At 39.8% G+C, this 27,391-nt stretch overlaps 1 protein-coding gene across 1 annotated transcript in view; it reads right to left on the bottom strand.

Moving 5' to 3' along the window:
• The window catches only part of UNC13C (unc-13 homolog C), a 591,853-nt gene that overhangs the window by 552,535 nt on the left and 11,927 nt on the right, over window positions 1–27,391 (bottom strand). The window contains exon 3 of the mRNA XM_029237965.1: window positions 18,602–21,854. Within this exon, the coding sequence (XP_029093798.1) occupies window positions 18,602–21,593 (2,992 nt within the window). The 5' untranslated portion in view covers window positions 21,594–21,854. The remainder of the gene's footprint in view (window positions 1–18,601; window positions 21,855–27,391) is intronic.

Below are 27,391 nucleotides of genomic sequence, written 5' to 3'. Positions count from 1 at the left end.
ATTTCTAACACTAGAGCTTAGTTTGGGATGTAGTGTTCTCTTTAAAAAAAAATTGTCCAATGTATATGAGACATTCCCATGACCTCTTCTAACACTATTCATGTAGCATTTGGAGACAAAATGGTTAGGTTTCTAAGTTTCTTTGGGAATGAATACAAGACCGAAGGTAGGTAGAAACAAGTGTCCCTGGAAAGAAAAGGGTTATGGTCTGGAGACAAACATCTCACCTTGGCTTGCAAGTCCCTAGCACGACAATAACTCTCTGTAACCTCAAGTCCCAGATGGCCAGCCTACAAAATTGCTCAAGTATTACTACCTGACCTGCCTTTTAAGACAGAGGAATTTACGACCACTTCTTCATCTTTTCTATCTCTTTCTGGCAGCCGATGACTGCATCTAAGAATGTAAACCCTGCTCTTTGATTTAACACCTTCCTTCTGTGTGAAACCTCTTTGTGAGTTGCTCGGACTTTTGGAGTCTCGTTCTGAACTGTCTCTGTTTCCCAGCATCATGCACTCATTCGTCCATTTTTGGATTGCTGACATCTTAGAGATGAAACCCTTCTCATCACCTGTAGAAATCAGCTTCCACATTCCCCTCAGAGTGATGGTGCACTCAGGCATTTCTCTGTAAATAAGGTCAGAGCTTGACACCTCCCTGGTAACAGAGGTGCACACACCCCCAGCAATGGGCTTTAAAGTGGTTGGAATAAGCACAATGGAATTTGAAGGGAGCTCCCCATACACGTGTGTCTCTCAATGGGCAATGAAGAGTTCCTAGGAAGTCAATATGTGAATGAGCAGTAAGTGTTTGCTGGGTGACTCTAAGTTCTCATCACCATCACCAGGGACTTATGGCTTATTTGTTTTTATTATATAAATAATATATGCTTATGATTTAAAAAAGAAAAAGAAAAACATAGGGAAATATCTCACAAATAGGCTCATATAACATATGCTGTTCTACATTTTGGATTTTTTTCAGCTTAAAATATCTCAAGCATCTAAATATACCTCATTCTCTATAATGACAGCAGAGTAATCCATTGTCTGGATACATTATACATTTTTAGCAACTCTCCTTTGACGAATGTTTAAGTTATATACTGCATTTCATATGACAATGGATGTTTAGGTTGTGTATTGTGTTACATATGCTCTGGTGAAAAGCCTTACACATGTGTATCTGAAACATCATTCAGAAAAGAAGAAATGATGAAAGAAAGGGTATGTTTATTTAAAATGCTGGTAGATATTGCTAAATTGTCCTGAAAGTGGTTGCTCCAATTTATATTATTGTTGGGGGCGGGGTGGATTTTGAAGTGTTTGTTTCAGACTTCTGGGATACCTTAAGTTATAGGTTATGGGAATGAGATAAATTCTTTCTAGCCTGCCTTCTCACTCTATGGTCTCCCTCCCAACTTTAACATTTTTATGATATACACAGTGGAGTTGCACTTAACCGTGGAAGGAGGTTCTGAAGTCAGTTTCTAAGGAGGAAATCCTATGTAGTCAAAATTGCCTTTGAAGACATCTTAAATAGCTCACAAAGTACAGTCTGTATAGTTTTGTGTCAACAAATTTGTATACTAATATGTATTCAAAAATGATAAAATGTATAGTAATGTGCAATTCAAATCAAGCAAATATGCAAAATAGAATTTCACATCATTGTATTCTTAAAGATAAATCCATCTTAGTTCAAGGAGATACTGACAGTTCAAAGAAACTCAAGAATTAAGAATTACTGAGGGAAACAATTAATTCTCTTTCCCATCTTATATTAATCTAGCTACCCGTAGAAAACAGAATTAATGCCAGTGGTTCAAGTGAATGTCTTTAAGAAAGGGACAGATGACAGAGTTGTGAGCTGAGTTAAGGAAGCAAAAAAGGGATGGTAAGGTGTCCAGAGACTAGATACGGTGGGGAATGGTTACTGTGCTGGGGGCTTAAGGGCAAAGGGAGGGTAATAGTGTATCCAGTGCCCAGTGTCCAGTGTGAGAGGCTATGGTGTCTGACAGAAGGTGTGAACTGAAGAGATAAAACTACAACCAGGACTGAGACACTGAAACAGAAAGTGAGAAGAGATACCCTTTGCCAGCTGACCTTCTGCAAACCTGACCAGAACCTCCTGGAAAAGGAGATTGAATACAATAGGCAGGGATCAGCCTCCTGGAGCAGAGAGTAAGCCAGAGAAGTCAATTCAGGGGCAAAAGATCATTGAATGAATTGGCAGGAGGAACCACTAGCAGTATTTAAATTCCTCTCTCTCTCCATCTCTGTCTCTATTTCTCAAATCTCTCTCTGTCCATGGAGTTGAACTAGTTCAATGACACTATGATGACATTCCACTGTATATAATATGGGGTTTTAATAGTGAGGTCATTCCTGTTCGATGCTTTTCCTAGCCCACAAAAATGAACACCGAAAGGACATATAGGTTACATATACCCAAGAAGCTCAAAAAAGAAAAGGAAAAAAAATTTTAATTACCTAGGTATTACCTAGTATCTGTATCTCAGCTTTTCTCATCTGTGAAACAAGGGGACTGGATTAGAATGGGAGTTCACCATTCTGGCTGGTCTTCAGAAACATCAGAAATCCTATTGACCATACACATTCCCAGATCCTTCTCCAGACCCAGTGAATCAGAATCCTCAAGAGTGAGACCCCAGAACCTTTGTATGTAAAATTCACCCAGGTGATGCTGGCATGCATCTAGGCTTGTAAACAACTGTACTCAAGAGCTACAAGACTCCCAGATCCAAAATTCCATGACAATAATATAAAGTTAGAAAGGTGATCAAAAGAATCATTTTTCTTATCGCCCAATAGAGAATATTAGAAATTAAGATATATGTATAAACATATATATAAATGATGTTTCTCTAACCTATTCAAAATTTTTAACATTTACTTTTTTTCTTTTTTATATTTTCAGATTTTCATTCTAATGTTGGTAAATAGAAGTTCACTGAGTATTTTTCATTTGTATTTCTTCCTATAAGTTAGGCATTGGTCTCTGATGCAGTCTTATATTAATGGCATCTATGCCATCATTAAGGTAGTAGCTATTTTAATAGTGGCATCCTTTTACTGCAATTCAGCATGTAGTTTTACAACTGACTACATGAGGAGAACCAGTTTCTAGTAAGTTCTTCAGCACAATTACTGTGTGATCTTGGACAAAACATCTAACCTCCAGACCCTCATTTTCCTCCACTGTTAAATGACAGAATTGGTCTAAGTCATTTAGCATGTTCCTTATAGCCTAAAACACATTAGTCTAAGAAATGTCACATTAAATCTTCATGTCTTCCTTTGTTTTCTGCTGTTTCATTTTAAAAGAGAGTCTGGATACAAATAAATGTAAAGATATCCCATGTTCATGGATTGGAAGAATTAATATTGTTTAAAATGTCCATACTACCCAAAGCAATCTACAGATTTAATGCAATCGCTATCAAACTACCCATGACATTTTTCACAGAATTAGAACAAATAACCCTAAAATTTGTATAAAACCATAAAAGACTTTGAATAGCTAAAGAAATCCTGAGAAATAAAATAAAGCAGGAGGCATCATACTTACTGATTGCAAGCTATAAAATAGACACATAGGTCAATGGAACAAAATAGAGACCCCAGGAATAAACCCACACACATAGTGTCAATTAATCATTCTTTGACATAGATCTTAGTAATATTTTTTTTTGATCTGTCTCCTCAAGCAAGGGAAACAAGAGCAAAAATAAACAAATTGGACCTCATTAAACTTAAACGTTTTTGTACAGCAAAGGAAACCATTAACAAAATGAAAAGGCAACCTACTGTATGTTCCCACTTATATGTGAAATCTAAAAAATAAAACAAATGAATGAATATAACAAAACATAACAGACTCACAGATACAGAGAACAAACCAGTGGTTACTGGTGGGGAAAGGGGTGGGGGGGCAAGACAGGTGAAGGCTATTAAGAGGTACAAACTACTAGGTATAAAATAAGTAAGACACAAGACAGCACAGGGAATATAGCCAATATTTTATAATATCTTTATATGGAGTATAATCTATAACAATATTGAACCACTGTGATGTTTACCTGAAAATATTGAACCACTGTGATGTTTACCTGAAAATAATATAATATTGTAAGTCAACTATATTTCAATAAAAATAAATAAGTGTCTGGGTTTTCAAAAAATTGGATACCTTGTGCTAAAGGGAGTGTAATAAATAAGCAATTGTCTAATAGTTATTTACACTTCAAACCTGAGTTATCATTTTCCCAATGCAATAGGGAAGCCCAAGAGGTTGGACAAAGTTTCCAAGCATCACTCATGTTTATTCAATCTTGTAATCAGATGTTTTCTTATCAACCTGATTTGATTTACCTTGACATGGAAATGACTTCCTTCCCCACAACTGCTCTTCTTTCTAAATAATTTATATTCACACTGAACAATGCCAGAGAAATCAAAGCCACCAACAGAATCAAATTATAGTAATAAATGGATACACTGATAACTAATAATACTACTCAGCACTTCTATAATATTTCTCAGTCTGGAAGACATATAGATTCATGTCTTTTCCATAAGAAAAGGAAATCCTTCTAATACCCCATTGACTATTAAAGTTTTGAGCAGAAAAGTGAGTTACCTAAGCAACAGACCATAAGAATCAAGGACCCATGTAACAATTCAGGGTGGTAACAAGCAAAATGTATGACAAAGTTCATCAGTGATACACAAAAACTGCTTTTGCTTAATAATTGGTTTTAATAATAATCTACCCATGTTATTTGATAACATACTTGACTGTGACTATGGTTAAATTAATGGAGCCAGATCAAAGCTTTACTGGTTTTGGTTTTTATTTCTGTAGTGTCTATAAAAGGCATCAATGAAAATCATTTGCTACCTGCCCAGTTATATATATGTACATTCACTCAGGCAAACACACACTTGTATTTCTTCCAAAATATTTGCACAGAAATAATGCTCTGATTCTTTACATGTCTGTCAGTCCTGCTAACTCCACCTCAAAAATGTAGAAACTTCAAATTGTTTAAAGATGGTTTCCTTCAAACCTAACCTTATGTGAGCTTGGTTACTAAAACGGTGTGATTTCAGGATAGGTGGACAAGTTCTGCTATCCAAAAACTAGATATCCCACCTGTTTGCCAAAGCCTAAAATGACTTTATCAGCAGGAAAACCTGTCACTGTATAACAGAATAGAAAAGGCAAAAATGCAAATATCTTCAAGAGATACAGCTTATTAACTGAAAATCAATTACAATAAATATCGGAGTCATTCTACAAATCAGTGTTGGGAAGGGCAGGGGATGATGAAGGAGAGAGCAGTGACTACAGGGCACTTAATAATCAGAAGACATAGCACTGCCAGCCCAGAAGACTGCAGGTGAGGGGCTGGGGTGGGGGGTAAGAAGATGATGATGGAAGCCCCATTCACGTCGACACAATTTTGCCCAGATATTTTTCAACATGCACAGAAGTGTGTTTGCTCACTCACTGCTGTCACTAACAATAATTTCTAACCCAATTCACCTCACTGTCTGAGATCATTTATAAGGTCTCTCAAACCCAGGCATTCTGATTGCAAATACCTTCATATTGTTCACAAGAGGCTGTATAGTAATTAAGAGCAAGTATCTGCACACTGGCTCTGATTAAGGTGACTCAGCTACGTAAATGACTACTAAACTTAATGGCCTAAGTAAGTCTCTATTACCTCCTCGGTAAAATGAGGGCATTAATAGTCATGACCGCAGGTCTTAGTTTGGGTTTCCCCAGAAGTAGAGATTGGGACAAGAACATGAGGATAAGTAGTTTCTTTGGGAGGTGGTCCCTGGAAGCAGGAAGGAGAAGCAGTGAGAATGAGGCCAAGAGGGAGAACAAAGCCAATCTAAGGGTGCATCACTGGGGCTGCTGCAGACAACAGCAGGCCCTCCAGAGCTGTGGTCTCCTGAAGGGTAGAAGGCTGCAGCATTTAGCTAATAACCACCCAACACCCCTGCTTGAGGACTGCTGATGGGAATCCCTGAACACCAGGGAGACTCCAAAGCAGAAATTCAAAAGAATGAAGGCACCTGCCTGAGGTGGGAGGCTGTCAGTGAAAGATGAGGCCGAGCGCCCATGCTGTGGGACATGACGGCTGCAGCTGAAATCAGAGGAGGGCTCAGGTGAGTGACCTGGAGTTCCAGAGACACCTGCTGCACTCCCATTGGTTTGTGGAGACTTAAGTTGAAAAACACATGCAAAGTACTCACTTCTGTTATATAGTTTGAAATGAATAAACGTTACTTGTTATCTTTAATGTGATGACTCCTTTCATCTTCAGCTTATTAGTAGTACTAATTAACAGCTACAAGTTAAATACTAATTAATTAATAAATAGTAATTGTCATTACTCATCCAGTGATTTAATTATATTTTCTGTCTTCACTTCTAATTATAATTACAATGTCCTTCACAGTATACATTCAGGTAAATGCTAATAAATATTTTTATAATAAACAATTGAATAATAATATTTGACTATAAGCCACAATGCCTCTTACTACAGTTAGCTCAAGAAATAATTTGGTGGTTTTTTTAACTGATGTACAGTTGATTTACATTGCGTTACTTTCTGCTGTACAGCAAAGTGATGCAGTTATACATATGCAGGTATCCTTTTTTATCTTCTTTTCCAGAATGCTTTATCATAGGATATTGAATATAGTTCCCTGTGCTAAACAGTAGGACCTTGTCGTTTACCCACTCTAAATATACTAGCTTGCATCTGCTAACCCCAAAAGAAATAATTTTGAATTGACCTGAATTCGACGGTAACCCTATCAAGGAGAGAATCCAGATCTTTGCGTCTTAGGTTTTCTCCCTTCCCAAGCCCCTAATTCTGAGCTCATCACACTTCTAGCACTCAATAAATGCTGCTGGACTTACTTGGTTCTCTTTGTTGAAACTGCCCTGAGGCAAAGCAGTTAACAAGTTAGAGTTCAGGCAGTTGCTTGTTTTTGCGTTCCATGGAAACATCGATAACTATAGTTATTAATACTGTGTCCAGCGCCTTGTGCCAAGCTGCCTATGCCCAGTCTTCCAAGCATTCAAACCACAAAAATAATCACATAACTGGTCACTTCCCAAAGTTCTACATGGTTTAGTTCAGTTAAGAAACATATGGGAAAGTAATTGTAGCATTGGACTTCTGGCTCGAATTTCTCAGAAATAGTTTAAGATCAAGGGAAGAAGTCTTTACGCTTTTTAGGTAGGTTGGCTCCCTACTGATTACTTACTGGTTTGGCGGAAAACCTATCTTTTCTTTTAAATTTAGTTTAATTTTTATTTATTAATTTTTTTAAGTAGGTGACCAACTGTGCAATCAGGTAATGATATCTTTTCTTTTTTTTCATTTTTTTTGGCTGCGTTGGGTCTTCTTGCTGCATGCGGGCTTTCTCTAGTTGCAGTGAGCGGGGGCTACTCTTCATTGTGGTACACAGGCTTCTCATTGTGGTAGCTTCTCTTATTGTGGAGCATGGGCTCTAGGCATGCAGGCTTCAGTAGTTGTGGCTCACAGGCTCAGTAGTTGTGGCTCGTGGGCTCTAGAGTGCAGGCTCAGTAGTTGTGGCGCACGGGCTTAGTTGCTCTGTGGCATGTGGCATCTTCCTGGACCAGGGATTGAACCCGTGTCCCCTGCATTGGCAGGGGGATTCTTAACCACTGCACCACCAGGGAAGTCCCTTTAATTTTATTTTTATCACATGGAGATACTATTATTATTTACATTTTGTCAGTGAGGAAACTCAGCCACAGAGAAATTAAACAACTTGCCTAAGACTGAACAACTTGTAGGCTGACTCCAGAGCCCATGCTTTTAACCACTCTGTTAGGCCCCCTCATTGCTGGTCACTGACAGATACTGTGACAGATGCCAGGGCACACAGCACAGCCTCTGAAGCCCAGGAGCTCACCACCTATGAGGGGGGCGGCAAGCAAACAGGGACTTTCAGCACAATGAGCTCACTGTTTGTCTGGACCTTGTCCTAAAAGTACTGCAAAGATGGTTTTTTTTAATAGATTTGCAGGTTTGTATGTATCTCTGGATACACAGAGGTGACAGATTGTGAGGGCAACAGGGAGAACCAGAGTAAAGAGACAGGAAGACTAGTTAGGAAATTCTAGCAATAGTCCAGGCAAGAGATGATGGTTGCTAGAATTAGGGGAGACGCAAGGAGATAGAGAGAATGTGCTGTGGTTGAGAGACAATTAGAAGGTAAAATGGTCAGAGCTTATTAAATGACTGAATTCAAATTCGAAACCTTTGGCAGAAGCTTCCAGTGAGCCAAGTCTTAAGTCCTGTGCTCAAGCCAGGGCTGCCAGGGGAAGGGAGAAGGAACTTCCAGCCACCTGCAGCGTCTGCAGCAGGACACAGGGCACTACTTCCCTCCAAGGGCTCACACATTCAGGAACATCAATAAGAAAGGAATTCAGATGGTTGGCAGCCCAAAATGAGACAAACGTCCATAAAGTGTGACAAGGAAGCGTCCAAGAAGGATGGCTTCCTGACCTGAGCAAACAGGGAGATGTGGTGCCATTTACTGAGATAGGAAATCCAGGAGGAGAAACCAGATTAGGAGACAGGAAGAAAAGAGTTTGATGCTAGGCATGATGAGTTTGAGACCTACAGATATGCCATTTGAATGAAGTCCTACAATTCATTACGGCCGATCCCTTTCAATGGCTTTCCATGCTAAGTAGGGGAAAAAAGTCCCAATTGCTCCACAAGACTCAGAAAAATCTGGCCTCTGGATATTGCACCAGGTTGGTTTCATACCATTCTCTGCCTTGCCTGATGAACTCCAGCCACACCAGGCTTTCTTTAAGTTTCTCAAATACATCATACCACTTTCTGCCTTAAGATCCTGGTCCAATCCACTTCCTCTGCCTGGAATGTTTTTTTTTTCTTTCCCTTAGCCTAGTTCAAGGTATTCATTCTTCAGACTTCAGATCAAATGTCATTTCCTCAGGGGAGTCTTCTCTAAACTTCAAATGATAATATGCCCTCTTAACACTTTGCACTTACTTCTCCAGCAGTTAGCCGAGTTCAAAATGATGGATTTGTGTATTTTTGAAATTTAAATTCATCACAACCACTTAACAAAGACGAAGACCAAAAAAGATTTGTCAGTACTGTATCCCAGATGCCCAGCCAGGCAATTGTATACTTAGTGAGGAATAAGTGAACTAGTCGGTGAATTAATGACTGAAAGAATAAATGTATGATATACATTTGGGGAAGGGAGAGTTAGCTCAAAGACATTGATTTGGGACCATCAACGCAAAAAAATGATAACAAGCCAGTGGAGCGTAGGAAATCATTCAAGAAAGAGTAAAAGGAAAAAAGCACTTAGTATCTATTATTAACTATTAATTGTTAAGCATTTCTTAATGTGATCCATGAATCATACTGCATTGAAATTAACTAAAGATTTGATCAAGGAATTTATATTTTAGTCCAAGTGCTCCCAAGTGATCCTCATGCATTCTAAAACCTGAGAACCACTAACTTTAAGAATCAGCAGAGAAATACCCTTGACATAGCCCCAGAAGTTTGTGTTACAGACCAGGCGTTCTAAGGTCCATAAGGAAGAAGCATAAATGTACACAAGTAGCTAAGAGCATGCTGTTGTGCACAGAGCACCAGAGTAGGATTCAGAAGTCCTGGAGTTGATATCTGGTCCCATCGCTTGCCAGTTTTACAGCCTACATAACTACTAGTAATTACCTTAAGGTAACAGAGACTTGAAGAGGTTGGCTCTCTCACTGGTGTTTTATGAGAATTAAATACATGTGATAGTTAATTCTAAAAAACATGAAAATTGCTTTATGTGTTTAGAAAATGCAAAGGGAATGTTGATCAACTTGGGAATTTTCCTACTGATTTTCCTCACATAGTAAAACACCACCCTGTTAACACTGAGTGAATTCACACCCTCTGTTTCTGTTCATGCCCACGCGAGTGTGTGTGTGTCTTCAACTGTAATCACTAAAGAACAAAATAGAAACGAAAGCCATGGGCTTTCCAAAAGACATCATTAAGCATCAGAGAAAGTGTTAAAGAAAGGGGAAGCTTATCCTACATTTCTGGGAAATAATATCATATTCAGTCTGTCATTTCTTGTTGCCACTATTACATGCAGCCAACAATTTCTTTTGTCACAAATTTCACAGAAATGGTACCTGGATAATCACGTTGCCTGTAATAATATCATGTAAAATGGAAGACTGGTCTGATAGCTTGAGTACTGGCTTATGATTTGGGAGAACAGCTTGTAACTGTAGCTCTGCTTACAAATCCGTGCTGTCAGGTAAATCAACGTTTTGCCACCTCAGGTTTCCATCTTATAAAGTTGAATAGCAATACTTAATTTCTAAAATCCCAAACTAGGCAGCAGTGAGTAAGCACATAGAATCCGGAAAATAAATGCCTAATTCTAAATCCTGGTTCTGCTACTTAGTTGTTTTTTTTTTCTCCTCTTAGAAGAATTACAGTGGCTCTGTTTCTCATCTATAAACTGGAGGTGATAATAGTACCTAGCTCATAGGATTATTGTGAGGATTATATAACTTAATATAGTATAAAATATTTAGAATAGTGTCTGGCACATAACAAAGCACTCAAAAAGTGTCACCTATTATTAAGCTACCTACCTTATGGGGTTCCTAAGAAAATTAATGTGTGTGTTTGTGTGTGCCAGGGCTACATTTAAAAATATCCACACACACATCGTTTCATACTTTGAAATGAGTACTATCCTTTTTAAAGTAGTAATCATGGTTGAACTGGAGAAGAAGTAAGGGATAAGCTGGAGGCAGTGAAGATGACTGGGGGGAGTAGAGAGAGATACATTTATTCTAAATAGAGTGACATTGCTCAAAGTATCTTTGGGATCTTTGGGGACTGCCTACAGAGTCATATCACAGTCGCTGGAATCTGCTGAATGCTAGTCATTTTTATCCTCTAAGCATTTCTTTTATTTTTGGAAGTAGCTGAGACCCAGCAGGAACCAAGTTTGATGAAAGAGGTGGTTGACAAGATTCCATAACATACTTTCCTGTTAAAATGAAGAAGAAGAAAATGCACACCATAGGTTGGAATAAACCATGGTGAAGAAGTCCATCAATGCATTTAGTTCCTTCTGGTCTTGTAGTCTATGGAGGCAACCTAAGCTAATACCTTATCATGCGGAACAGTTCTGTTTGCGGTCAGGGTATCCCGGCAATCTGAGGCTCAGCATCAAGTCATTCTGCCTGCAAATTGGGCTCAGTCCTTGGATGCCAGTGGAACAATCAAACTTTTTTTTTTTAACCTATATTAGAGACTCATTCCTGACCATGGACCTAAGTTCAGGCAACTAGGTCGCTAGGTCGCTCTCTGGATGACGTATTTAGTATATCAATCCCGCTGGGATTTGCTTTCCTCTTTTTTTTTTTTTTGGCGTACGCAGGCCTCTCACTGCTGTGGCCTCTCCCATTGCGGAGAACAGGCTCCGGACTCACAGGCTCAGCGGCCATGGCTCACGGGCCCAGCCGCTCCACGGCATGTGGGATCCTCCCGGACCGGGGCACGAACCCGCGTCGCCTGCATTGGCAGGCGGACTCTCAACCGCTGCACCACCAGGGAAGCCCTGCTTTCCTCTTAATAATTCCCATTTTGGGATATTCAGATCCTTTCCTGGTCCCTAACCAGGTAACCAAGGTCCAATAAAAAACAAAAGCCTTCCTGGAGAAAATTCTTGCCCATCTCAGGTCCCCAGTTCTCTTTGTTTCTGGCTGTTCTGTACCTCCCCAAATGATAAGCACAGTTAGACTCTCGATGCCTTGGTAGCCATCTGTAGCCTGAGGTATATACTTCCCAAGCAGCAGATTTTCTTCTGCTGCACTGAACTTTCTCTTCTCACTTCCTCCTTGGATTTATCTCAGAGTCTGAATCACCCCCGTGGGTATATCTATTTCAGGTCCCAGCTCCTCCAATTCTAACCTAATCAATAACAATTGATTAGGCTATACTTTGCTGTGTCTTACACCAGACTACAGAGTTTCTTTATTTTATTCCACACCACATAGAAAATTCTCACATGATTCACAATTTCTATAGAACATATCTATTTGAACCTGCAGAAAGTGTATGAACAATGACATTAGCCAAAACAAACAAACACAAACCTATCCATCTGAGATTTTGACATAATACCTTTTCTTCAATCTCTGGAATTTGGAAATCGCACTGCAGGCTTTGAAGTGATACTCTTATTACAATCTGGAAATCACCATCTTTCATCGTCAGTTAATATTTCCCTTGAAAATTGTGTTTTTAGTTTCCCTACAAAGACAAGTGTTCCAGGTATATAGCTAGGAGCCATTAATAATTATAGTAAACAAAATCTTTGAACCCTGCATTTTCATTATTCCTGTTAATAGCCGGCTTTCGTGTATCCTTGTGAATTTCTTCCCTACCTCCTGTAAAATGCTTTCATTTCTCAAAAACTATTATCAGCACTTCCTCACTCTTAATAAAGTCTTTTAATGTGACAAGTGTCACCCTTCCAGATTTTGTAAACTTCTTAAAAATGTGATAATATATCATCCCAAACTATTATCACTCACTTTATGTTAACAGAGATTAATACTCCAGAAGCTAACACAAAACTGGCTGACCTGAAAAGCACAACTTGGGCTTCCCTGGTGGCGCAGTGGTTGAGAGTCCGCCTGCCGATGCAGGGGACACGGGTTCGTGCCCCGGTCTGGGAGGATCCCACATGCCGCGGAGCGGCTGGGCCCGTGAGCCATGGCCGCTGAGCCTGCGCGTCTGGAGCCTGTGCTCCACAACGGGAGAGGCCACAGCAGTGAGAGGCCCACGTACCGCAAAAAAAAAAAAAAAAAATATATATATATATGTGTGTGTGTGTGTGTATATATATATATATATATATATATATATATAAGCTATGTCCTTTCATGACAAGACTTGCCCACACCTGCAATGGGATGTCACGGAAAGAGCATCAGATGCTGAATTCTATCATACGTGCATCAATTTCCATCAATACTCTTATTAGCTGTATAGACTTTGACCTGCTTTTGCCTCATTAAGACTCAGTCATCTCATTTACAAAGTGGGGCTAATACTACCCAACAAGGATTAAATATGTACTTAAAATTTCTAGAGGTGAATAGGATAGGAAGGTGTTAAATATATGTTGGTTCTGTCCCTATCTCTTAGCTCCATCTCACACTAGCATACACTCTAAGACCTCTGGGTCCTCTTGGAGCACACCACCATTTCCTCTCTCCCCACACAACTGATTTATAAACACATTTGTATTCTGAGTCCCAGTCCTGTCTCCTAGAAGAATTACTCCCTTGGGTATTTTGGGCTTTCTGTCTAGCAAGAAGTAGAGATGCCAGCTGTGTCTAATGCCTGTAAGGGCCCTTGGCCACTTCACTCTTCACAGGTCTCCTTTCTAGATCATAATCTATTTCAAACACCAAGACAATCACTTTATATCACAGGTAATTCTAGAGTATTTAGAAGCAAACAATACTAAACCAAAAGTGTATTGCTATGCACAGCGTTTTAATAGAACATTTTACAAATGGGTTGCCTTCTGCTATTACCAGTACTGCTATACTTGCCTTGAAGAAGGATGTTTCAATTTCAAGGAATACATAGATTGTTCTCTATATTTTAATGTGTATAAATTACCAAAACCTTTTCATAAGTGTAATAACCTACTGCTCTGGAGGATTAGAAAATCAGTCTTCATTTTAAGAAAATTATTCACACGTTTTCTTAGACTGATTCTATCTCTTCTAATTTGAAAAGAAGAGATGAAACGACACTACACGGGAAGGTATAATATTTGCTGCACAGTGCTTAGCAGCACTCTTAAATTGTGCTATGATGCTCACCTGCGTCAGGCAGCATGTTAAAAAGGCAGACCCCATTGCTCCTGACCCAGACTCTCCGCGGGGAGGCCCAGAGGCAATCAAAAATTTAAGAAGCACCTCGTGATAGACAAACTTGGGCCAACAAACCTCCAAAACTTAGTTGAACTATTTATTCTTCAACATTAAACCTGGAATTTACGTAAATTCAACTAAGTTTTTAGAGATGTATAAGTTACACCCTCATAGAAAGAAAGATGTGATTAACGGAGCTAAAGGAGTGAAAAGTCCTGCTTGCACTCTCCATCACATTTTCCCTATTGTACTATATTAAAATATATCTAGTAAAATTGTCTTTCTGACGGAAAGAAAGAAAACTAAAGTTTATTTGAATTCTAAGAGTTCTCCACTTTGTATGGAACTAGATAGCCAAGCAACTTAGAAAGGAGTCTAGCATTTAGACTAGATGAGATAAATAAATATGTGTGGACTAGATAAATTTGCGAGATACTGGGGCAGGCTCTGGCATTACAGTAGCAACAGAAAAAGAAATTCACTCATGGACTTTATAATCTGTCTAGGAGCAGCCTCTTTCAGAACCTACAGACAGCCTGGAAATGGCATTTCAAAACAAAACAAAATTTTTGTTCTTTGCTAGAAAAATTTACTACAAACTGACTTTAGAGTCAGGTAAAGTGTACTCAGACTTCAGAACATCATCCTTCAAGCAGTTGTTGTACGCTATTTATTGGGCTCTACAAGCCTTGATTTATAAGATGAACCATGGATTTGAAGTAGAAAAACTGGGAATGAACTATTTCATAACAAAACCCTAGTGCCTTTCCTGTTAGTCCTGTTTTCTCATGAAAATCCTTTAGTTGGAATAAGGCTCACGGCTAATGCCACCTCCATTTTCATCATGTTTCTCCACCTTCAAACATGAACAAAACAACCTTTGAGGTGAGTAAGCATATAGCTGCTCTAAATAAACAAATTAGCCATCTATTTAATTCTGGATTCACCCCCTTTCTAACTGTATGACACTGAACAAGTTATGGAAGTTTTCAGCATCTCAGTTTCCTCACCTGTAAAATGAGATAATAATGGAATCAAATTCATAGTGATGCTGTAGGGAGCAAAGGGATAAAAAGCAGATAAACTGCCTGGAATGTGCCTGGGATATAGTAGTGCTCAATAGTAAGTTTTTATCTCTAATCATACTTCTGAACTCTCAGGAGATAAAGTCATAGTCTTAGCAATTAAAGGTCACAGTTTGGATTTGGATTTGGGTTTGACTTCAAAGCTTGTGCTTTTTGTTTAGTATCCTGCTTCCCTTGATTCAGGCATTCATCCAAGGTATTAATTCAGTGCCATCTCTGTATAAAGCACTGGTCTAGGCACAGTGCAAACGAAGGGATGAAAAGACAAGACCTCTGGCCTTCAGATTACAGTTTAGAAGAGAACATGAGGAATGCACATAAATTGTCATTATATAAAGTGGAAGCCAGAGCCATAAGAGATAGATACAGGGAAATTCTGAGGAGATAATAATTAATTCCAGTTGATGGGTGGTGAAGGGCTAGAGGTAGGGGATCAGATGTTCATCACCATGGTGTGGGTTTCAGGCCAGCTACACAAGCAGGCTCCAGCAACAAGAGAAGAATATGGCCTCATGGGGGTTCTGGCTACACACAGTCTAAAATCTCTTTCCCCACTGGCCTGCTGTTCAAGGTGAAGATTCTCAGAAACACCGGTACCAAACATCCATGTACACTGGGGTCTTTAAAAAAATCCCTCTTGGGGCTTCCCTGGTGGCGCAGTGGTTGAGAGTCTGCCTGCTAATGCAGGGGACATGGGTTCGAGCCCTGGTCTGGGAGGATCCCACATGCCGCGGAGCAGCTAGGCCCGTGAGCCACAACTACTGAGCCTGCGCGTCTGGAGCCTGTGCTCCTCAACAAGAAAGGCCGCGATAGTGAGAGGCCCGCGCACCGCGATGAAGAGTGGCCCCCACTTGCCACAACTAGAGAAAGCCCTCGCACAGAAACGAAGACCCAACACAGCAATAATTAATTAATTAATTAATAAAAAATAAGGAATGCTATTTAAAAAACAAAAATTCCCTCTTTACCAGGACCCTGAAGACAAAAGTTGAAATAAATGATTCCAATTTATGAGCTAACATTTCTATCAAGCAATGACAGGAGAACCGCATTCCACATCGTTTACAGCAAGAGCTCTAAGGTCCAATCTTGCCAGGTTAGTAATGGAGAAAAGGCAGCACTGCTACCTAATGGTGACTGAGTGGTCATGGAGAGAAAAATCTGTTGGCATCTACCCAAAGCCCAGTAAAGCAGATGGCTATGGACATGAAACCCATCGTGACGACCGGCAACTCATTGGGATGCTCTGAGCCGGGAAGGGGCCTGAAAAATGCCCTTCTTTGGCTGCCCTTCCTCATGAAGCATATTGGCAGCGCAGGAGGGGGACAACTGCCTGACTGCTGCCAAAGGGAGAAGAGATGGCCTTTAAAATCTAGGCTACCGCAACCTCCTGGGTAGTCAATCTGGTGCCTTTCAAGCAACCAGAGAGCATCTTAAAGACGTGTGTATGATTTCCTTTAGGATAAATGATATCCAACAGATTCCATTCAAAGCTGGCTCATAGGATAACAAGCCAAGCTCCAAGATTTAGAGGGGTCTGAGTCCTCTGTTGTCAGGCCTGGTGTGTCAGGTATGTGTTACCGATTGTTTTACCTTCTTCGGATTCTGAAGTGGGTGGTGTATGGATAACAAAGTGTATTTATGTCTTCTGAGGATAAATGCCATTGAATGACTAGGATTGTTAGCTATGTAAATGGTCATTATCAGTAACAATCTACCTTGCAGAAGTTTGCTAATTTGGGGTATTTTTTAAGTTAATGAAGATCCACTTTTTTCTGAAACGTATAGTTTCATTGTATTTATAATATTGCCTAACATTTCAGATACCTTAACCAGTTAGCATTAAAACGTTCATGTACTGCATCACAGCAAACAGATACGCAAACATATACACACACACTGCTTATTCTTAATATGCCTTTAAAGTAGACCTCTCTGAATCCATAGTAAGTAAAAGACACTGTCAAAAAGCTGACCTGTATTTCAAGAAACAATGAACTGAGTTTCAGTAATAAGAATATCTAATATTAAAAGTCACTCTGAAATAAGATAGACATTATTCCAATACGAATTACATTTACATAAAGATTTTGACTACTTGGCCTTTTCAAATCCATTTTAAAGATAGTTGAGAACTTTTCCCTGAAAAAAATAACCACCAAAAAACACTGCTAATGTACCCAAGATGCCCTTGACTTATATTGTTCTTTAAACAAATTCCATAAGATATGTTGTTTTATATGGACAGAATTTTAGAGCAGAGAACCCTTATAGTTATTTCACTTGTTTTAGGGCCTGAAACAGTTTAACCATAAAGGTATCTGATTATTCAATGATCCACCCATGTCAACCAGAAAATGGCCAGTTTGGAGTAGTATCTGATCACAATTTTGCTTAAGAAAAAGAAGCCATAATCAGCTACCAGCTGAAGAAATTATTATATTATTTCATAATAGCAATTAACACTTGATCATATAAATATATACCTTTATGGAGTATTATGTACAGCAAGTATTTTAAAGATGACAATGCCATAATCAAGGAAACCATTAACAATATGTAATGCATTAAAACTGAGATTATATCAAACTATCCCAAAGATATAAAGAGATAAGCATGCAAATAACATAAATGGTAAGGGATTGAGGTAAGTGCAGATGAAGTTTGGTTGATAAATAAAAACTCAAAAAACTTTTTATTTACATGCAGCTACTTTTCCAAAGTATATGATCCAAAATTGTTCCCCCAGGAGGTCAAGTAAAACTATCAGGTAAGGTACGGCTTTCATTTCCATAATGGGCAAGAGACTTCTACTCCACTCTTTAGGAGGAAGCTACTCAACTCTATCTCCTTTATCCTCCAAAAGAGTGACTTGTGACCGCTCAGGTACAGCCTGAGGGTTTTGGCTCTAGTACCCTTCCTCCGCTGCGTTGGTAGGTAGTGAGGGAGGTTGTGGTCCTCCATGGTATGGGCTGGGGTTGGCTGTGCAGAACTAGCTCTTCCTGCTGGCAGGCTCCAAAGTATAGATTTGATGGGAAAAGGAGTGGGAAGTCTGGGAGTCCATCTTTCCTAATTCTTTAAGATTAATTTCATCTTTCTCCCGATCCCTGTAAAACCTAACAGGACCAAGAAGTAGACCCCAGGCTGCTCTTTGATTTCACTCATCCTTCCTTTGATAACTGATGCAATAAAGTTGGAAATATGAAATGGGGTTTTTGCTTAATCCTAGCACAGAAATGTTGAGCCACAGAGTATAGGGCTTATGACCTATTTGAAAACACTTTGATTTTAAATCATCAAGCCCAACTTGTTGGGGGAGTTCAGTAAAATAAAATCCTTCTCAGAATAAACATGCAAATTCCTTGAAAGTAAATTCCTTCCCCCAAGAGTAAACACAGAACATGCTCTAAAGAACACCACCCAATGGTAAAACACAATGAGCTCATAATGTAGCATTTAAACATAAATACCTCCAGCCAGGATCTTCTCTTCCAATTCTGCCATTTGCTTCTTATAGGCTTTCCAAGCTGCTTCTTTGAAGGAGGGACGAATCTTCTTTCGCTTTATGATTTCCAGGGGCTTTTCAGGGATGTTTTGGTTTTCATCTTCTTTTATTTTCATTTCAACTGATGTTTCCTTTAAGGGTTCCAATCCCCCTTTACTAGCCACATCATCTTCCAGCCCGTCATAACCCTCATCTTGTGGGGTTTCATAAGGTGTTTCATATGAAGGGTGATCATATTCCTGAATTTGTTCATCTGATTCAGTAATACTAGTCCTGTTTTCTAGCTTAGCAAGGACTTGTTCCATCACTTCAACATAATCTGTTTCATTATCAGCCACTGGTTCACTATAGTCCTCCTCATGCTCTGCTTTGTAGTAATAAGGCTCTGTGTAGACATCAGAGTCAAGCGTGGTACTTGATTCATTTGCAGTTGACTGGGATAATGTTCGAAATCTCCCAATTAAGGAAGAGCCGCTGTCCTCATACCCACTGAGACTCTGTGTGCTTTTGTTCCATACCACTTCCAAGGCTGATTTAGCCCTCTGTAGTGTGGATCCAAATTTTGGGAAGCTGAAAGCCTTATCAGTAAGGTCAATGCTTAATCGACTATGCCAAGATTTGGGTGGGGCATCCTCTGAATCATCACTTTGCAATTCACTTTGACTTCGATACATCATGGACAACTGGTTTTGGTTTTGGTACAGCTCATTAGAATTAGCTTCCTGGTAAGAATTATATTGGCCAACCCACTGTCCTTGTGGTTCATTATCCAACCCAGGGCATGGAGATGAGCTGTCATCTTGGGTTAAATCATAGCTCTCAGAGTCATCGTGAAGGACACTGTGGCACTTTCCCAAGTCTTCTAGGTCTTTATGGTAAACATCTAGTTGTTGATCAGATAGACTGTTTGTGTCATAGTCAAAAACTTCCTGGGTGGATGAATCTAAACCTAAATCAGCTCCTTGCTCTACTTGATTCCATTCCTTCCATGGAGAAAGATCTTCACGTAAAGAGAGCTGAGAATCACTGTAGCGACTCTGGTCTCCAGATGCACACACCATGCTATTACTCACTCCACTGTCCACAGTTTCTGTGTTCTCAATTTCACTCTGTACTTGGACACCCTGAGAAGCCCCATTCAAACACTGATCCTGAGGGCTGTCATACAAGGTAGGCGTGCCATCCTGTTTCCTCTGCCAAAGTTCCCGGTCTGAAGACGACAGGAGGGAGCTTCCATTAGTTCTAGTGAAAAACTGATTTTCTGAAAAATCCTCCGAATAAGATTGACACAATCTGGAAAAGTCTGATTCAGAACGACTAAGTTTAGTGGTGAAAAAATCACTCTGTGAGTGCCAGAGAGGTGTTGCGTCTGCATAATAGGTTGTGGTTTGCTTTGCCAAGTTATCCGATTCTGGCAAATACAAGGAAATTTTATCATATTCTGATTTATTTGCAATTCTGCTGCTACTAGAAGTTTTATTCTTGGCTCTAGCATTGTGCGATTTTGAACTTGACTTGGAAGCACTTCCTTTTGTTGGAAACTCTGACTTGGAAAGCACAGCATAACTGTTTCTATTGAGGTCAGATTCCAGCTCTCTATCACTGTCATCAGGTGACTGCCAACTGTTCTTCTTGATTTTGGGCTCTGGAGTAGACAGCTTTATATCCATGCTCTCATATGTCTGGGAGGATGGTATCCCTCTCTCTTTTCTTTCTTTGATGTCATGAGTAAGAATATCTGTCGAGATTCCGATGCCTGTTCCTTTGAGTTTATATGATTTTTTTAAGACGGAATCCCTTTGCTGAGGGGTTTCAAAATACACAAGGATGGGTCGAGGCTTTGCATTGGGGCAATCCCTTTGGTGTCCTATCCTCTGAGCAAATTCAACTTTAATAGCATTTGGTGCATCTGAAAAACCCATTTTATCTATGAGAATTTGGTACACTACACTTTCAATGTTTTCAAATCTTTCTTCGGGCACATTTAAGAATCTCAGGCTTGCCTTGCTACCCATGTGACCTAAATGTTTAATATAATCATGGATGTCTCTGGTTTCCCTCCGAGACTGGACAAACCCTGTACGGAGCTGCTCAATTTCACTTTGTACAACCTCCACGCTGCTGGAGATCTCATCGATAGAATGCTTGAGAGCATTGACATGCCCTCGGAGTTCAGAAAGTTCTGTTTCAATCTGACTTATTCCCTGAAGTTCCTTAAAGATCATTTCCATGACATCCTGCGTTTGGCTAATGCAGCCAGAGGAACTGAATCCGGCCTCCAGGGCACTGGTCTTTGGGTTTCGGGCAGTTCTGTCCAAAGATTTGCTTCTGATTCCCCAGGTTTTCTTCACTGTGCTCAACTCTGAATCCGAGGAGACACACTCTTGACTTTTTTTCCATTTCCTCAGTTTGCGTAAAGCTCCTAGTTTTAAGCTATGCAGAGTGCGTTCCCCATCGGAGCTCCCTTCTGAGGGTGCCAGGCTGCTTGAACTCTTCCTGTTGCGTCTAACTGGCATCGTGTGTGTTGACTGTGCCTGGTTTTCTGTACTGCTCCTTAGTTCACTGAGTGATTCTGAGTAGGAACTCTCGATGGAAGATAACTCCTGAAGGATATCCTCATTCTCACCACTGGTTATATGAATATTTTTCTGGAGGCCATTGGCAATAGCTACTCGGTAACTGAACGTGGGGGAGAGGGAAAATTCTTTGTTAGCCTTGTCTTCTTCAGTGGATAAGTTGCGAGTGGATGAACACTTTGCAATCTTCTTTACAGTGCTTTTCAAGGTATTAGAAAATTTAGGGGGTTTGGTCTGGCCAGCAATAAGAATGTCTTGATCCTTTTTCAGCTGACGATTCTCTTTTTTTTTTGTTGTATTTCCCAATTTCTTTGCAAACATTCCTTTGCAAAGCTTATGGATGTAAGGTAAAATCAGGCTCTTGAAAAGATTAGCCACCATGGAGAGCAATTAGTGCAAGCTTTTCTGCCCCAAAGAAGTAAATAAGGTATCAGGATGGAAATCTGTAAATCCAAGGCCAGCATCACTGTTCAGATGTTCTGTGAATCACTGAAAATAGCAGGAAGAGCCGCTGTGTCTCTGCCACAATGTCAGTGTCCTGGGAAAACCAGAAGCCAAGCTCCATTTATGAAAGACATTCATTCACTCTTGGAGGAGGGGTTTCGTGAATCGCTTTCATTTCCACATAACTTCATGCAGTACCTAAAAGAAAGGAACGTTAAAATGAATATCAGAATTCAATCCTAGATTTACCCCATTTCCAACATTTTTCAAAGCTATTCAAGATACACAATGTGTGAAAAATTGCAGAGGGGACAGGGAAATATCTGAATTTCAACACAGTTACTTTTAAAACAATTAGTTAAAGCAAATCAGAACCAATAACTATGTTTAAATTATAATTTTCTTTTCCTAAATCACTTATGGGTGGACCCAATTAAAATACTAGTAAAGGTAATAATAATTATTTAGAAAATGTTGTGTAAGGTGACAGGCAAATTTAAAAAGCTATATTACCTGCATGGTCTTATCATTTCCACTTTATATCTTTTCTTACAATTACATTTACTTCTACAAACATAAGCATTTCAGTTTAAATGTATTCCCCCCACCTCAAACATTTAAAATTCATCAAATTAATATTACCCATGTAGGTAAGATTTTTTTTATTCAGATAATCTTGTTATTCTAGGTATTCAATGACTGATAATTTCTTAAATGATGACTAAAGTAATTCAAGTAAGAAAACATTTCATGTGATGACATAAATGCCAAGAGAAAATACATCTTGTATAGGCATCAAATTTGTCAATGGAGTATCATGAATTGAAAAAAATAGTTATATCAAATTTAGGCATTGTAGTAACAATAACAACACAATAGGAAAATATATTTGAAAATGAGGATAACACATCTCAGTTCTGAGAGGATGTGGCTTGAGAAAGCAAAGCCACCTTAGGCAACCAGTGCAGCCTTGTGGCAGGTGGCAGGAAACCCAACCCCAGGGTTAGGACCATGACTGAAGATAGAACACCAAATCACAAAAACAAAATTGTACCACAAATGAAACATGTCTAAAGATAATCAAACACTGGTTGAATATAATTCATCCTATGATTTGGTATTTTATAATGCAAATGACCACACAAGTAAATCATATTTGTGATAGCTAGTTTTTTGAATTACGTGAAGAAGAAGACAGTTTACATTAATTTTGCTGCTTTACCAGCACTGTGCCTTGTATGTGGTAGGTATTCACACACAATTTTGTTGAACTGAACTTACTATTTTATCACTGAAATATATCACAGAATAATAGTAATGACCAAAAGCCTTTGTTGCTATCAAAGTATGGATTTGGGTAGATAAATAATCTATTTAATTCTTTAAAGAATACATCACAACTGCACATTGTTTTAGGAGCCTGATGTCTCTCAGCTCCCTCCACTTGGAAATCTGCCAATTTCACTTTACTAGGGTCCTGCAGGGACTTGAGGAATACATTATCTGGCCAGGAGCCAAGCTTCATAAGAGATAGGGCACTGCAATGAGAAAGGGAAGCAAAAAAGATGGAGCAGTGAAACAGACTCTAAACCCATGTCTTCCGGGTTTCATAAGCTGTTAGAGTCTAATTCTGCTTGTCTGAAACAATTTGGTATTCATTCAGAATTACATGCCATGTTTTCTACTAATAAAAATTGCAAGAAATTAATTCCTGAATTAAATTCAAAAAATATTTATTGTATTCCTATGTGACCTCTCCTTGTGGGGGAAAAAAAGACTTTAGAAAGTTAAATAATGGAGATAGGGCTTCCCTGGTGGCGCAGTGGTTGAGAGTCCGCCTGCTGATGCAGGGGATGCGGGTTCGTGCCCCGGTCCGGGAAGATCCCACATGCCGCGGAGCGGCTGGGCCCGTGAGCCATGGCCGCTGAGCCTGCGCTCCGCAGCGGGAGAGGCCACAACAGTGAGAGGGCCGCGTAACGAAAAAAAAAAAAAAAAAAAAAAGAACGCAGCAATTTTGTCAATGCCTCTAAAGTTTTCATGAAATTGTGTCTAGACTTATTGACCTGCATTACTAGTTCAGAGCTACTGTTCTAGACTATAACGGTTGGAAAAATTTTGAACAGGAAAATTCAATCTACACTGAAGCCCTGCTTCAAAACACAAACCCGTGGACATGTGGGCATAGCTGCACAGACGAACTCACTTGCTCTGTATTCCAACCATACAGAACAGCTTGTTATTCACTACAGGCTCTACGCTCTTTCACACCTCAGTAACTCTTCTATTCTCTCTACCTAGAATATCATTCATGTCTAGCTCTTCCTATCTGTAAAAATTGTGTTTCAACTTCAAAATCATTTGTCCAGTGAAGACTTCACTGACCACCCACACTGAGCTTTTCTCTCTCTTTGCCACACTCTCCCACAATCCAGTGCATAAGCAATTCGAATTCTTCTGTATTATAATCTCATTTCTGTCTCCATCCACTGGACTATGTCCTCTTTAAGGGTAAGACTATGACTTGCCCAATTTTAAACATCCTGAACCCAGCAGACATAGTAAACATTCAATAAATGGTTATTGAAGAATTGGTCCAAAAGGTACAATGTTTCAGTTATGCAAGATGAATAAGCCCTGGAGATCTACTGTACATCGCAGTGCTGTTAGTTAATAATACTGTATACTTAAAATTTTGCTAAAAGGGTAGATCTTATGCTGTGTTCATATCACAAAATAATAATGATTATAAAGAAGGAAAGGCAGGAGGAAACTTTGGGTGATGACAGATATGTTTACAGCATAGATTGTGGTAATGATGGATATGTTCATAGCATAAATTTTGGTGATGATTTCACAGATGCATACTTACCTCCAAATTAACCCACATTTCAGCTACTTATTAATGTCTTCACCTGGTTGTCTAAAATTAAACTCCATACAACACCTAGTCATTTTCCCAAATTAGTCTCAACTAATATCATATCATCATAGTTATTAATTTACCCAAGACATATACCCAGGAATCATGCTAGATTCAATATGATCCATCCCATATCCATACCTGATGTACGTCCCCTTATCCCACTAGTGATGCCTTAGTTCTGAACTCCACAATTTCTCATCTGGGCTACTACAGTTGTAACCTATATGGTCTTCCTAGCTCTAATTTGGCCCTTCTCTCAAATCCTCCTCTCTAAAATTAATATATTTAAAAGATATAGGGCTTCCCTGGTGGTGCAGTGGTTGAGAGTCCGCCTGCCGATGCAGGGGACACGGGTTCGTGTCCCGGTCCGGGAAGATCCCACATGCCGCGGAGCGGCTGGGCCCATGAGCCATGGCCACTGGGCCTGCGCATCCGGAGCCTGTGCTCCGCAACGGGAGAGGCCACAACAGTGAGAGGCCCGCATACCGCAAAAAAAAAAAAAAAAAAAAAAGATATAATTCCTTCTACTTAAGACATTACCTTTCTCAGCAGTTTCATTTCCTGTCACTCCCCCAAGCACATCTGCCCAAAGCACTGAAGTAGTAACAGTTTCCTGATTACCGTATGTTGCCTCACCAATATGTCCATGCTGTTCCTTCTGCCGCCATCCCTTTCCCCTTCCCTCTATCCCCACATGCCTCACTCATGAATATCTCGATATATTCATCTATGTATCTTAGATCCAGCAGGGATCAGCATCATCTTGTTGGACCTCTTCAGAGCCCAGCACTTCCTCCTCTGTGCTCCCACAATACCTTGAATGCACCTTTGTTATGGTAACTTACAATACAGTAATTATTTATGTGAAATATTTTATTTATATGTCTATCTCTCAAATCTGACTGTGATTTGAAGGGCAGGGGCTATGTACTGTTCAACTTTAAATATCTATGTTACTTGATATGTAATCGACTCATAATATTTGCTGGACAAATGAATAAATGTATGAACAAATGAATGAATGGAGAAACAACAAGCCCCATGAATTACTAGATAAACAATAAAGATACAAAGAAGCCTGAACTAGCTGAACTGGGCCTTAAATGATCCAGAGAAAGAAAATCAGTATAAGCAGAAGGCAAGCATAACAAACATTCATGTCGTGTCCAAAGATGGAGAAGCACCCACCTTGGAGAGAGATGGGGACTAAAGGGAGATGGGTCTGGATGGGCAAAACCTAAACAGAATGTGGAAAGGTTTGAAACTTAGGTTTAGAAGTGCTATTTGATGAGGAGGCACTAACGGTTATCGGTTTTCAGCACGGCCTCTGGATTCCGATTACCTGCATTGGAATTCCAGTTCTCAGACATATTACAACAGTTGTATGAGCTTGAGAAAGTCACTTCTATACTGCCTTCACTTGTACATTTATTAAATTGTGACAGAAATAGTACCTCCTCATGGGATATCTGTGATGAGTTAACACATGTGAAGTTCTTAGAACAGTATTTAAAACAGAGCAAAGCCCAGTACATATTAGTTGTCATGAGAACGAAGAAAGCTGTTGAAAAGATGCAAGAAGTAATGACGGAAGATTCATAGTGTGGTATCTCTTGTGAAAACTAAGATAGGTAGAAGTAGGAGGAAACTTAGGAATCCTGCTAGGTTGGAGGATGAGATGAAAAAATATAGCATATATTTTAAAGAAGAAACTGGAGGGGAAATGGAGAATGCTTTATACCTCTATGGTCCAGTGACAATTTTCCAATATTGAAATCTCACCTTCCTAGTCACGGGGTTCTCTCTCTCTCTATCTCTGTCTCCATCTCTCTCTCTCTCTCTCTCTCTCTCTCTGTCTCTCTCTCTCTCTCTTACAAAGCCACAGCTGCCTTACTAAGGTTACTGAGTCTCAGATATCAGCCGGGGTACTTCCTTCAGACAAGTGGCCAGGGTAGAGAAGGAAGCTAACATTTAATGAACACCTGTTATGTTCCAGAAGCTTAAACTATCCCAATTAATCCTCACAGAAACCTGCTGAAGAAGACATTATTATATGTCCATTTTACAGATGAAGAAACGAGAGGTTCAAAGAGATTAAAAGATACAGCTAAAGTTACACAGCTAGTAAATGGCACCACGTTATCCTCCCTCCCAATAGCTTCCACCAGAGCTTTATGAAAGATAACTAAAGCAAAAAGTTATCTTGGGACTTCCCTGGTGATATAGTGGTTAAGAATCCGCCTGCCAGTGCAGGGGAGGTGGGTTCGAGCTCTGGTCCGGGAAGATCCCACGTGCTGTGGATAAACTAAGCCCGTGCACCACAACTATTGAGCCCGCACTCTGGAGCCCACGAGCCACGACGACTGAAGCCCGTGCACCTAAAGCCCATGCTCCGCAACAAGGAGAAGCCACCGCAAGGAAAAGCCCGCGCACCGCAATGAAGAGTAGCCCCCGCTCGCCACAACTAGAGAAAGCCCGCGCGCAGCAACAAAGACCCAACGCAGCCAAAAATAAATAAATTAATTAAATCTACATTTAAAAAAAAAAAAAGATATCTTGGTCCTTAGTCCTGGGGTCTATGAAGCTATCAGTTGCATGTAAAGTGAATGTTGCCAGTGGTAATTGACACAAGTCCTAACACCCGCCGCATACAAATCCACATACCTACTCTCCTCTCTAAAGTTCTTTTTTTAAAAACATGGGAGCAGCCCAGATCAGGACAAAATCAGCATCAGTATGAGGTATGTGGGAGGCAAAGGGATTGAGGAGGGATGGGGAGACCAACATATCATCACGTGATTCTTTACCTGAA

This window comes from Monodon monoceros, unplaced genomic scaffold, assembly GCF_005190385.1.
Source record: "Monodon monoceros isolate NGI ecotype Baffin Bay Population unplaced genomic scaffold, NGI_Narwhal_1 Super_Scaffold_21, whole genome shotgun sequence".
Lineage (NCBI taxonomy): Eukaryota > Metazoa > Chordata > Mammalia > Artiodactyla > Monodontidae > Monodon > Monodon monoceros.
This window is presented reverse-complemented; position numbering and strand designations above follow the sequence as displayed.